Source organism: Strigops habroptila, chromosome 4 (assembly GCF_004027225.2).
Source record: "Strigops habroptila isolate Jane chromosome 4, bStrHab1.2.pri, whole genome shotgun sequence".
Lineage (NCBI taxonomy): Eukaryota > Metazoa > Chordata > Aves > Psittaciformes > Psittacidae > Strigops > Strigops habroptila.
In genome coordinates this window covers 37,412,713-37,424,980 of record NC_046358.1, presented here as the reverse complement: position 1 = coordinate 37,424,980, position 12,268 = coordinate 37,412,713, and the positions used below count along the sequence as shown (strand labels likewise).

General features: G+C 34.7%; 1 protein-coding gene across 7 annotated transcripts in view; it reads left to right on the top strand.

Annotated features, from left to right (window-relative positions):
• MIPOL1 (mirror-image polydactyly 1) overlaps positions 1-12,268 on the top strand; it is a 197,177-nt gene that overhangs the window by 57,528 nt on the left and 127,381 nt on the right. For all 7 annotated transcript variants that reach the window (XM_030485266.1, XM_030485272.1, XM_030485265.1 and 4 more), the window contains one exon: positions 11,914-12,043. In XM_030485266.1, the coding sequence (XP_030341126.1) occupies positions 11,914-12,043 (130 nt within the window). The remainder of the gene's footprint in view (positions 1-11,913; positions 12,044-12,268) is intronic.

Here is a 12,268-nt window from a genome sequence, read left to right as displayed (position 1 = left end):
GCAATGCTACCCCTCCCCGTGCATGGAGATACTCACACATTCACCTCAACTGCAGACCTGCACTTGTCATGAAAAATCTCTTCTTTTGGTAGTTATAATGAATTTTTGTCTGGTGATGGTATGTCTCCAGTGAGTGAAGTTTATATAAATTCTCAAAATTAAGGGGGTTTTAAGTTTAAAGTCAAAAGTGAATGTATGCTTATATTTGTTGTGAATTGTTCTTTGGGTAGACATACAAGAATGGAGACAATTTGTATTCTACAATTTTGGAAATTTCTGAAGTAATGAAGCTGAGTATTTTTATTATTGAAAAGTGACTGTGTGTACAACATACCCAGTGGAAGAAAAACTCTCTGAGGTTTTTCTCAAAGTGTTTCAAATTAATTACTGGGAGTGCTTTTAGAAATTTATCATATCGTAATGTTCATAAATAAAGTGTAAGCTAGGTAAAATTGTGGTGTTATAGACCATGCACACTTCACATAATAGTCCTAATACCTGTCCCCAAAGTACTGGTACTGAATGGAGGACTATCTTCAGGAATATGGAGCTGAAAATAAACTCTCCAGCTGAAAAAAACAGATGGCTGAATATCCACTCAATGCCAAACTCCTGAGAACACAGTATTCTATGTATATTATAGATGGAAGAGAGTTCTTAGATTTTCTGTGATGAAGAAATGGTAAATCTATACATATTATGAAACAAATTGAAATACAGGCATAATTTTATTCTTATTCCATTTTACATAAACTGCTTGCTTTATTTTCAGAAGGAAAATAAATCTGCACTGGTTATCAGTTATATCCAACAGCTAAAAGCTAATTCAAATTGTCTGGGTTCAATCCCAGGTTCTGTGTTTGTTCCTGGATATTTAAACAGTGTTTTACCTCTGTGCTTCATCAAAGAGAATGTTTCTCCATTATTATGTGTTTGTTGCTCGTTAAAACCTGGAAAGAAATGTGTGTTAAAAGGTATGTCAAAAACATGTTTAGTTTCATTTTTATGGATACGGTTGAAATATTTGTTAGTAAATTGTTTTTTCCTATACTAGTGTTTAAACTTCCTAACTATGTCCTAAGCACAGTATTCTCCTAAAATAGTATAGCATGAATATGGATATAATAATTAACATAGTTAAACCATTTTGAAAGGAAGAATAAACCAGATTTTAATGAGAGTTACAATGTGTAATAATGATAACCTTTAAGAAATACCCTTTTTTTCTCCTTTTTTGAGTTCAGGAAGTATGAAATCTTTTAAATGCTTAGAGAGATGGCAAAAGGCTCCTTACTACTTAAGCTGTTTGCTAAAAGGAAGCATTGTTAATATTTCATGGGGGTTTTGCTTCCTGTCTTACAGTTCTAAGAACATTATTAAGTTTGGATAAATGTTTTTAAATCAGTGATGATGTGAACCAAACTGAATTTGTGGAGGTCTGTGTGTGTGTCTCTCATAAAAGCCTTAGGAAGAGTTCTAATGGACAAGCAGAACCTAATAAAGAAGACTCAGTGGGTTTAAGGAACAACATTTTCCCCTTGTGTTATGTCCTTTGAGGAAAGGAGAACACATGCTGCTCTGATTTCATGTTGCTAGTTAATGTTTAATTACTGCAGTGTATAACACATGGTAGAGTGAAGCTGGTAAATATGGGTGTTTGCATTTTTATTATTACTTAGTACTGACTTTATGATAAGAAAATGACTCCACGAAATTATATTGTTAAAAAAAAAAAAAAAATCTGAAAGGAGCACCATAAAAATGTTATCTACTTTGAGGAATATTACAATTCTATTTTAAAATGTAACCCTCTAATTGATGGGTTTTACTTAAACAAGTCCTGTGTAAAGAACAGTAAAGCTGAAGACAAAAGACATTTTAAAATAAAGCTACAACAGTCTTCAGAAACAAATAACTCTAAGCTTGTCACTTTATGATTTTTACTTTGCTCAAAGGAAGAAGTGAAGAGAAAAAGTGTAAGTTTGTGAAATGCTTCATAAGGGAATAAGAAAAAGTTATACACGATGAAAGAGAAAGTTTAATATTGTGTGCAGTAAATAACCTATTTTCAGAAGAGGGTTATTTTTAAATTTTGCTAGCCTGGAAAATAAATTTCCTGGAAAATCAATTTCCTTGGGTCCCTATCTGTGTCAGGTAGCTTATGGCTAACAAAAATTAGGAAATTCGCAGTTTTGCTTGCAGGCCTTTAAGCATTAGAGGCTATTGTTTCTGGTGGTCATAGCTGCCACAGGTTCCTGTTGTTTCTTTATTATTCTTCTGCTGGATTTCCTCCCATTATAAGCCAATATCAGAAAGTACCACTAGTTTTACTCCCCATCATGAAGAGAAGAAAAACAGAGGTGGAGGCAACATCAGGAAAATCAAGTGAAGAGCAAGTCATAAAAGAACTGAGACAAGAATAATGTAAGGGAATAAGAGATCATCACATGTGAACTGGGTGTGAAGAGTAGACAAATCTTGAAATGTGGGACTGCAGACCTTTCATGAACAGAAAAGGGAATGGATGCACTTTGTGGGAGGGGAACTAGCAGAGAGAACAGATCTCATTTTGGATGGACATAATAAGTGACTTCATTTTTTCCTAGTAGAAAAATTATACAGGGGCTTTATAGGAACTTTCAAACGAAAGAGATGGATGAATGCAAGTGAGAATTGCAAAGCATAGTGGTAGCCTTTCTAGACTGGAAAAAAATACTGTCTTCTCACAGTAACTGGCACCATTACTTCAACAAGACAGACCATAGTTGGCATTAGAGCCTCGACTTTCGGAATGTTTTTGTTGCTATCATAGTGATATATATTAGGACTAAGAATAATTCTGAAGGAAAATATAACAAAAAATGTTTCTCCTTAAATCTTTCTGTAGCAAGGGCTATTTTAGTTTTGAGGTGGGATTTGTTTGTTTGTGTGGTTTTTGGTTGGTTTTTTTTTTGGGGGGGTGGGGGGTGTGTGTGTGTTTGTTTGGGGTTTTTTTTCTGATATCTAATACTAATGTTACAAAAATTTAGTACCTTTTTAAATCAGAGTCAACTCAGCAGGAAGAAGTGAATTGAGTCCAGCCCTGATAGTTCTGCTAGGCATTGCATACCACCTTTAATGCCTGAAAGCTGTATTAGTGTTCTGCAGATGCTCTCTAAAAGACCAGGGTAATGATAGGAAATATAGTGTGGAAAAAGGGGAAAGCAGTGCTTCTACTGCTGTAAAAGTTATACAGCTTTCAGTCTCTTGGAAACTACAGCAATATACCTACAATTAAGTCCTTTTTTTCAGGTCTGTTTTTACAAAAATACTGAGAATTTAGATATGTGGTAATTTGGAACTCTTGAATATGGTATAGAGATGTTCATGAACTTTATTTAAGTTTCCTAAATTAACCTGAAAAATAATTACTGAATGCATATGCAATAGTTTAATAGCAAAAGTGAAAACAAATATCCAAGTGACTATTAGCTTAGAGTTAGTTTGATTTAATATCCCATAAAGTAAGAGGAAATAAGTAATCTTGCCAGTAATAAACTTTGGGTGGCAATAACTTCCAGCACAGGGGAAAAGTATTTTCCATTTCTTCAAAGCTCACTTTAGAGTCCCTTTTTAGATGTTATTTTTCTTTCTTGCATGTCATCCATTAAAGATTAGCTGTGGAAGGTTGGAGCATGGAGAGATTATGAATGACAGAACAACTCCTGCAGAATAATAATCAGTTTTTGGTATTTAATGCTGTTTGACTTTTGCAGACACATTTCTTATTAACCTTTGGTACAAACAGAAATCCAGGTTCCTGATGTCTCATGGAGAAGATGAATTGAAGATCCTCTTCCAATTAAACTGAAATAAGGCCAATATTGGGCTTTAGCCAAAAGAACCCAGTAGTTCCCAACCTTCGTGTTTATAAAAGCAAAATATGAATGATATTTTACAGTTTAAGTAGGTAATGCATATACTTCCTAGCTCAGTTTTCTGTGCACAATTCATTTATATATATAGTCTATATAGTTCTTAGGCAGAGTGTCCTATTAATGCTTTACTACACAAAAGTTTTTCCTGAATATTTTTTCAAAATGTTTCCTGGTAAATAACAGAATTTTGAAAGTAGTATTAGGATTTAAAGCCTCTGTATTGGAAGGTAGACAATCCATCTAAAGCACAAAAACTGTCCCCAAGATGGGGGTGTTGTGACTGGCTTAATTTTTAACAGTTTAACTTGAACCAATGCAATTTTGACTTCAGATTGGCAAAACTGTTGATTGTCAAAAAGTTGCATGCAGTGCTCTGAAGCACAATATACAATGAGCTTGTATAGGTTAAAATGTAAATTACTAAGCTATTTATGGGAGGAGCTTGTATGTAAAAAGCAAGCCAGTATCTTTTGCATATTTTTACAATTAGTCTGGCCCTTCTGTCTTCCCCACTACAGTGCTAGAGGAACATAAAGAATTGGGATTCATTCAGGAATAAAAATGCCTTCAAATAACCTATTTCTTAACCTGTCAAACTATAACTTGCAAACTTTAATACAACATTTATATTTTTCCTCTTACAGTAAATATTCAGGCATCAATAATTATTCACTAAAAAAAGTCTAACAGCATTATGGTTTGAATTTTGAAGTCAGCTGTGTTTAGTGTATTAGAAACAGAGGCTTAAGTATTGCACAGGGATTGGTTTTCACAAGAACTGCCGTGGGGTCTATGTATAATAGTCTCTCCTATTCTTTCCCACTTTATTTTTTTTTTAATTGAATTGGGATCTGAGTACACAAAGAAAACCCTATGCAGAGCTGCCACTAAGCAACTTTAGCCTTTTATTAAGAACACTCTGTTTATAGCATTGGAAATGTAGGAGCAGATGAATGCTATGCACTAAATATATCCAGCAAACACAAAGCAATAAAGAAGTCACTGTGTTCTATCAGTGTTTGTTCAGATTGTTTTATCTGTGAAGTCACGTTTAGGTGTAAATGACTTGTAGTCTATAACTCTTTGTATAGACCAGTCAAAACTCTTAAGTAGTTTTCCTATGATCTTCTTATCACTATTTTGCTTTTATTTTTCAGTTATAGGTCATAACAGAAAGTAAATGAATGGTAGCTTTCAAATAAGGAGCTAGGAACTTAAGTTGTCTGTTTCGTAATAGAACATTTCAGCACTATTTTTAAGCCAACAGTCAGCCCTGGAGCTCGTGGTGGTTTGCCATTAACCTGAATGAGAACTGTGTAAGGGCCTTAGGCTTTGAACATTTCTAGGGATTATCTACATTTTGTAACATGTATGCACAGGGAACAATTAATGACACATTTTAAAGGCTTTCGTAGCAATGCACTAAATCTTTTTTTGTTTATTTGGCTATGATAAGTTTGACTTAAGAATTGTGAGCACAGTCATTAAATCTGGTAGAAAGAAGTCTCAGAGGAATTTGGTTTCTAATGTGACTGGATAACAAATACATACATGTTTGTATTTCTTCAAGGGGAACAAGCATATATTCATATGGTTAAATAAAATTTAAAAATGGTGGCCCATCTGGAAATGGCAAGGATAGTTTCCAAGTAATACCGTGATTAGACAGACAGAGATCTAGCAATGGTGGACAGGAATGGGAGGACTGCTGAAAATGATAAGGCAAGTAGCCATAACACCTCTTTTCTCAATATACTTCCCTAATTTCTCACATTTGTGTAGCTGCTACTCAGAAATCCAAAGTGCAAACACAGAATCCCTAAAAAGCTTCAGTTAAACCACTCCGTAGGATAAATTTCAGCTGACAGTTTTTTCATGGAAGCAACTGAGGAGGATAAACAGAAAGATCATTACAGGAATCTTGAATTCCAAGTATGACTTGGCCAAGCAAGTTCTTTCATGTTTCTACTTTTCCTTTAGAATAATACACACCTCCAAAAGGCAGAAAACAGAAAATATTCTTTGCCTCATTATTCTCATAAGGTCAAAATTCACTCCTATGTTAGAGCTAAGTATCTGTATGAAACTGAAGTCAAATCACACATCAAAAATATTTTTATTATTATTCAGTCAATTCTTGAGTAGTTGAGATTTTTGTAAAAATGTGTTATCCCATTTGTATTTCCTGTTGCTGTAATGGTGTTAAGTAGTAAAATTACTCTGAAGGTACCAGAATCAATGCCAAAGAAAATACCAAGTCATTTATTGTTCAGTAAACACTGATCTTAAATACTAAATCTTAAACTGCAAAACCCTGACCTTCTGCAACAATACATTGTTATTAACAGAAAAACTTTCTCACCATGTCTTTTTCTTGGCAGTAACTGATGACTGTAACTAGTGCTTGTTACAAAAACAAGTAGCAAAATTTTAATTGTACAATTTCTTTGCATCACTTTTTTCCATGTAGTCCAAGGCCAAAAGCAGTATTTCATCACATTTTCAAAGACTTTGCAAAGTCCAAAATATTGTTATTATTTCTGTAAAACTTATTTATCTTGAAAGCTAATTATTATAGTGTCATATATACTGTATCTTCGGAGATAGCGGTGTGGGTAATGATCTCATCTTTTCCTTATAAGGTCTGGTCTGTATTCTGGATTTTACACTTTTTAATGAGTAACATGAAGTAATTTCACCTGCCATAGATGTTTTAAATCCTAACTATTTCTTCATTCTTGCCTCTGCTATTCAGTTTTTTTATTTGCACAGATGACCTCCAGGAAATCAGCAAACAGACTTTTTTTCCTGGGAACTGTGCTTTCCTCCCTTCCCCCAAAGTTCTGTTGTTTGGAAAATCATGACACACTGTTTAAACTAGAATGATTTCCAATACGCTTTCTCACTACTGCTGTATTTTAAAGGTAGTTTAAAAAGTATAAAAGATAGGTTTGCCAAAAGAATCAGGTTCAAGTAAGAAAATATGTACACTGCTTTGACTCAGTAAACTCATACTCAGTATGGTTCATCTTCTTCATATTTACTTTTGCCCGTATTAGAAAACAATTAGCTTACTAAACAAATTTGAGTATTTGGGAAGAAAAAATCTACTTTGAGTCTCTCTCATTTGACTAAGAATTACATGATATTTGATAAGCTTGTTTAAAAATGGACATATCCAAATATTATTGTAAACATCCATTGATTTGTTTTACCTGCAATATAAGTATTTTACTTAGTTGGCTTACATAGTAGCTAATAATATTTGTTAATGTAATTTAACTGCTGTGAACCTTTACTGAACAAATATTGAAATTTATACAAGTCAAAGAAAGAGAATCTCTAATGACTTTTGTAAAAGCTTCCATTTAATAGTTAAGGAGAAAAGTTTATATGACATACCAGATGCAATTAACAGTAGATTTTACATTTAATAAAAAGAAAGAAGCATATGTATTTGCTTTATTCATTCCATCATAATTTGCATTAGAGCTGTGGGTGTTTAATGAGCAAATTCCAGCTAAAATGCTATATTGATTTTCTAAGTGAACTTTGTAATAGCTATCTACCTTACAAAAGCTCTATGTTTACAATTGTTTTCTTTACTAAAAACTAAAAATATTTTAAAATTGATGAGTTTAGCATAATGATTCTTTTAAAATAAAGAGCTGTTTTAGAGTATGCAAGGGTTTTAGTTAGAAGAAAGATGTTATTAAATTATTCCAAAGCAAATAAAGTTTATGCAACTAAATAGTAATGTCATATTTTTATATATTAGAATGTTTGCAAGCATTGGAATATAATATTTTTTTTTTTTTTTTCTTAATTTAGCACTAAGAGATTTAAATATTGTAACTCTTGAATGTCATTGTATGTATATTAATTAGTAAATGAAACAATTCATTTTAGTTTAATACTTAACTATTCATGCTTCGTTTTTGTATGTCATTTTCTTGCTTGAAACGTGAGTTCTGTAAGAATTTATGTTTCTTGTTGGTCAGGCCTCAAGATAAACAGGATAGGGTTGGCTGGTGCACTATTGGAAGGTCTCCAAGAAAAACCTCATGGTGTCAACCAGAGCAGTTGGTGACTAAGTAGCTGGATCACTTTTTTAACTGCATCAGACATCAAGTCAGTATGCCAGCATGGGGCTAGTTTTTTGCTGGATATGCCATATCTTGAAAGGGTGTTAGCAGCCTGACTGCTTACTCTCAGTTTTTGCCTGGCATTTTTAAGAAGTATGATAATCTGGATATTCCTTACCTTTTTTAGTATGAAGGATTTTTATGTCACACTCTCTGATAGACTTTTCATTGGACAGCTTACATTTCACATACTTTCCTAAATATGACACAAAATGTTTTGGTTTGCCGCTGCATTGCAAGCCAATGGTATATGTATTTCAGTGGCTTGTTTGAAGAATCCTGTGATCCTTACAGTCCAGAACTTTTACGCGTGACTCATCCATAGCTTAATCTGAATGGTGAACGTTATTGTTAACAGCATCATGCTTTGGGCTACCTGCAACTGTGTAGCTATAATTATATTCCATATAATGTTAAAAAAAATAAAATAAAAAAATTTGTAAAACATTAAATAGAGCCAGAAATGTATAGGCATCAGGTAACAGTAGTGTCTAACCTACATTTAGCAGAAGATTTGGCTGTTAAAAGCATCAGATGAGTTAGCCTTGTGTAGGTCATTAAAATGAGTTAGCTGAAGACATTAAGTATTTTTTAAATTAGTTATTTCTTGTGGTCATTGTCAGTATTGCTATATGGTATAAAATGCCATGTAACTAAGTATCTTTTTTTTTTTTAATCTTTTTAAAATCTTAGTTTACCATGCAGGCATCTTACATGATTTTCTACACTCTCCCTGATCTGTGTTAATATGAAAAAAATAAATTGCAGTATTACTTTTAGGAGATAGAAGCAAAAGCCAAACACTTGTAATTGATGTGGAACTACTATAATTTTTTTTTTTTCAATGTAGCTGGTGGATCTTGTCATTGGGATATTTGCTCCAATGCCTTAATTTAGTGGAAGGGCAAGAAAATAACAAGAAAGAGTTGCTCAATTTAAATTGCTTTTCCATAGAGAATAGTTAAAAGACAGTATTTTGTAATGGACTTTTGGGTGGGGGAAGGGTTCACTGTTCAAGACAATTAGCCTCTGGGCTGCTATCAGGGAAGGGAAGATTTGAGATAAGCTGGATGTTTAAGTAACTTAAAAAATCTGGTTTTCTGAATGTTTTCATACTGTTATATATTACTTTGGTTTAAGGACAAATAAGCAATAATCTGGTTTTTAAAAATCTGTATGGTCATTATTACCACTAGTTATAGTTACACAGAGAGGCAATTAGATATGCCAAACCACAGTATACCTCTAAGTGTACCTGTATGCTCAAAATGCATTGTAGCAGTCAGCTAATTGTGGTTTGCTGTGCTGAGGTGGGGATGTTATAAGGCCTGGCAGAAGAAGGAATGCACTCAAAGAGACTGGAAAGAAGCTAACTAACCTGGAAACTTATTAACCCCAGAAAAGTAATGTGTCAAATCTTCAGTTATTTTAGACAGTTTTTTGTTTGTTCCAGCAATTGTTTTCGTTATGAAAATTGCATAATGTTTCCACTTGCAGCTTTATGGAAAAGGTTCTCTGTGTAGTGCCTCTGGCATGATGCTAGATAAACTGACATAACTGACTGGAAAAACTATAGTAAGAATATATCTTAAGGTACAGGTAGGTAATAATTATCATACAGAATTAAACTGCTTGTGTATTCCAGATCCAAAACAGGACATAGCAGTTGCACTGCAGCTTAGCTAGGTGGTCAGTGCTGAGGCACTGATTTCCCTGCCCCCACAGACCTCCAGAAGTGGAGGTCTGGTGAGCTGAAATGCACCACCCACCTCATACTATTTTTTCTTTTCTTGCTGAGCCACCTACCTTTGCAGATACTGGACTCGACCTCTGCAAGTGCTGCAAGCTTATGCCTGTGTGCATGCAGCTTTGCAGCTGCTTTACTCGTGCCTTAGTTTCTCCATTCCACATCAAGCAAAGCTTTCTTGTTGCAAACAGGGTAAATAGATCTTCAAGAAAAGACACTATTCTTGTGGAAAGAGTAAATAAATAGGAGAGAATTAAATTAGAGATTTATGCTTCTTATGATGAATATTTTTTGTTTGGTTGTTTTGTTTTTGTTGTTGTTGTTTTGATGGGACATAACTTGTTACAGGTCTGGCCTAATGATTAGGTTTGCAGCTCCTCTGCAGATTTTTTAGAGGGGAGGGACTGAACTTCCAGAAGTAACATTTAGCCTTTTCCTGTCTTCTTTTGTCCAGTCTACTGTTATCATTCAACCTTTTGCTAGACCTGCAAAAAATGTTTCTTTACTCCTCAGGAACATTCTTCTCCCCAGCTTGAGGAAAAGAGGATTGCTTTCCTACTTTGAACATCTTTCTAACTCAACTCTTGGAAGATGAATATTAATCTTCTCAGTTGTCTTATGTCCCTGGTTATCTGAGCTCTGTACAAACTGTACAGAAACTTATCACTTTGTGTATTTCAGTTAGTTGGGGAGTTTGGATTTGGGGTTTCTTTTTCAGTACTGCTAATGTGTATTGTGTGGCAGCAATATAGCTGCTACCAAAATGTACTACTATGTTCCTATTATTCTATTCTGTGAAGAACTATGAAGTGTTTTATGTTATATCACTCTATTAAGTTTTCATATAACAATGTACAAAGGCGAAGTAAGAAGAAACTAACGTATAAAGGCAACAAAGTTGATGTCAATTGAGGTAAGAATGGAGGGGTAAAAGCTCTAGGCTAGAGGGAAGAGGGAGGAAGCCTTTCTTTGAGATCTTAACTTAATGAGTGGTTCAGAGAGGGGCAGAGAGTTCTGAAGCAGTTAAGGAAGCCCGGCAGCAATGACTTAATACAGAAAGTGCTTGAGAAACAAATGCCAACATTTAAAAGATGCTGTAATATGGTTTTAGGAGGCTGTGGCTAAACATCAGCTTGGCAGACTAGAAGGGGAGCATGGAGAATTCTGGAACCCACAGACCTCAGCTGAGATTTTTGGAGGTGCCTGTGACAATTGGAGAGGATATAGTCCTCTGTCTTCAAGTGACAGCGGTCTTACTATGGCATCCTGAAGGTCCCTAGCTATTTCAACTGCAGGGTTTTATGATGACTGAGAGGAGAGATTTGCAGCATTGCAGAGGGAAATGATGAAAGTATGAATAAAGATTTTAGTGTAGGCAGGGTCGAGGTAAGGATTCTGGCAGTGTGCCAGAGATGGTGTTAGACATATTGACAGGGGAAAGGCAGGGAGAAAACATAAGCTCAGGATGAGGAATGACTTGAAGGTGTTAGTTTGCTCCCAAGGATAGACAGTAAATCTTAGTTTATTGGCACCTAATACTCCAAGGTCCATGTATACCGTAACAGATAATATAACAGTATATTACACAATAAAGAAAAGGCTTGCCAGAGAAGGAGAGATGCCAGCTGTGCCACTGTTGTGATACCAGAGACAGAGTATGAAAATATTAGAATTTTTAATATTTAATATCAGTATGCCACACTGATAGGAAGCAGTGTGAAGGTAGAAGTAGTTTTAATGGATCATTACTTTTAACTCCATGTCCTAGAAGAAACCTACTAGTGTCTCATGATTCTGAGCTTTAAGAATTACTTTTCCATTAAGCAAGTATTCAGAATGCAAAGCAAGTCACTTCATTGCCCTGCTTGATTATACAGAGGTGAATGTGAAAACACATAGCTTTATTTCATTCATTATAATATTCGTTTTAGCAATCAACAGCAATTTAGTGTTGTGTCTGAAAAGTAATATAGACCTTATCCAGAGTAATCCAAGGTCAGTGGAGAAATGTTGATTTTAGGAGATGCTGGCGAAGGCCCATGTAAGTTTAATAGTGTCTTTCCCTGTCAAACGTGTTTGTTAAACATACTGGTTACTTCTGCAGCTCTAGTGGAAGAAGTTTATTCTGCTCAACGGGAACGTGATGAGGCTGTCATGGCAAGGCTTAGGTTAGCCCATGAAGAGAGAGATGAAGCATTTCTACGAGTCCAGCATTTAGAAGAGTGTCTCAAAGAGTAAGTATACATTTCCTGCCCTGTACAAAGACGTTGTTGTGTCAAGTCTGTGACTGTCATAAACTGTTTGATAGTGATTATATGGGAAAATTTTGCACAAACTTCTCTATTGTGGCATACCAGGTTAGTGCTAGTTGTACTGTGCTACAGATTAATTTGTTAGCCATCCTATGAGACCATATTTTTCTCTGGAGACTGAGAGTGAGGTGAATAATTTTGGTCACA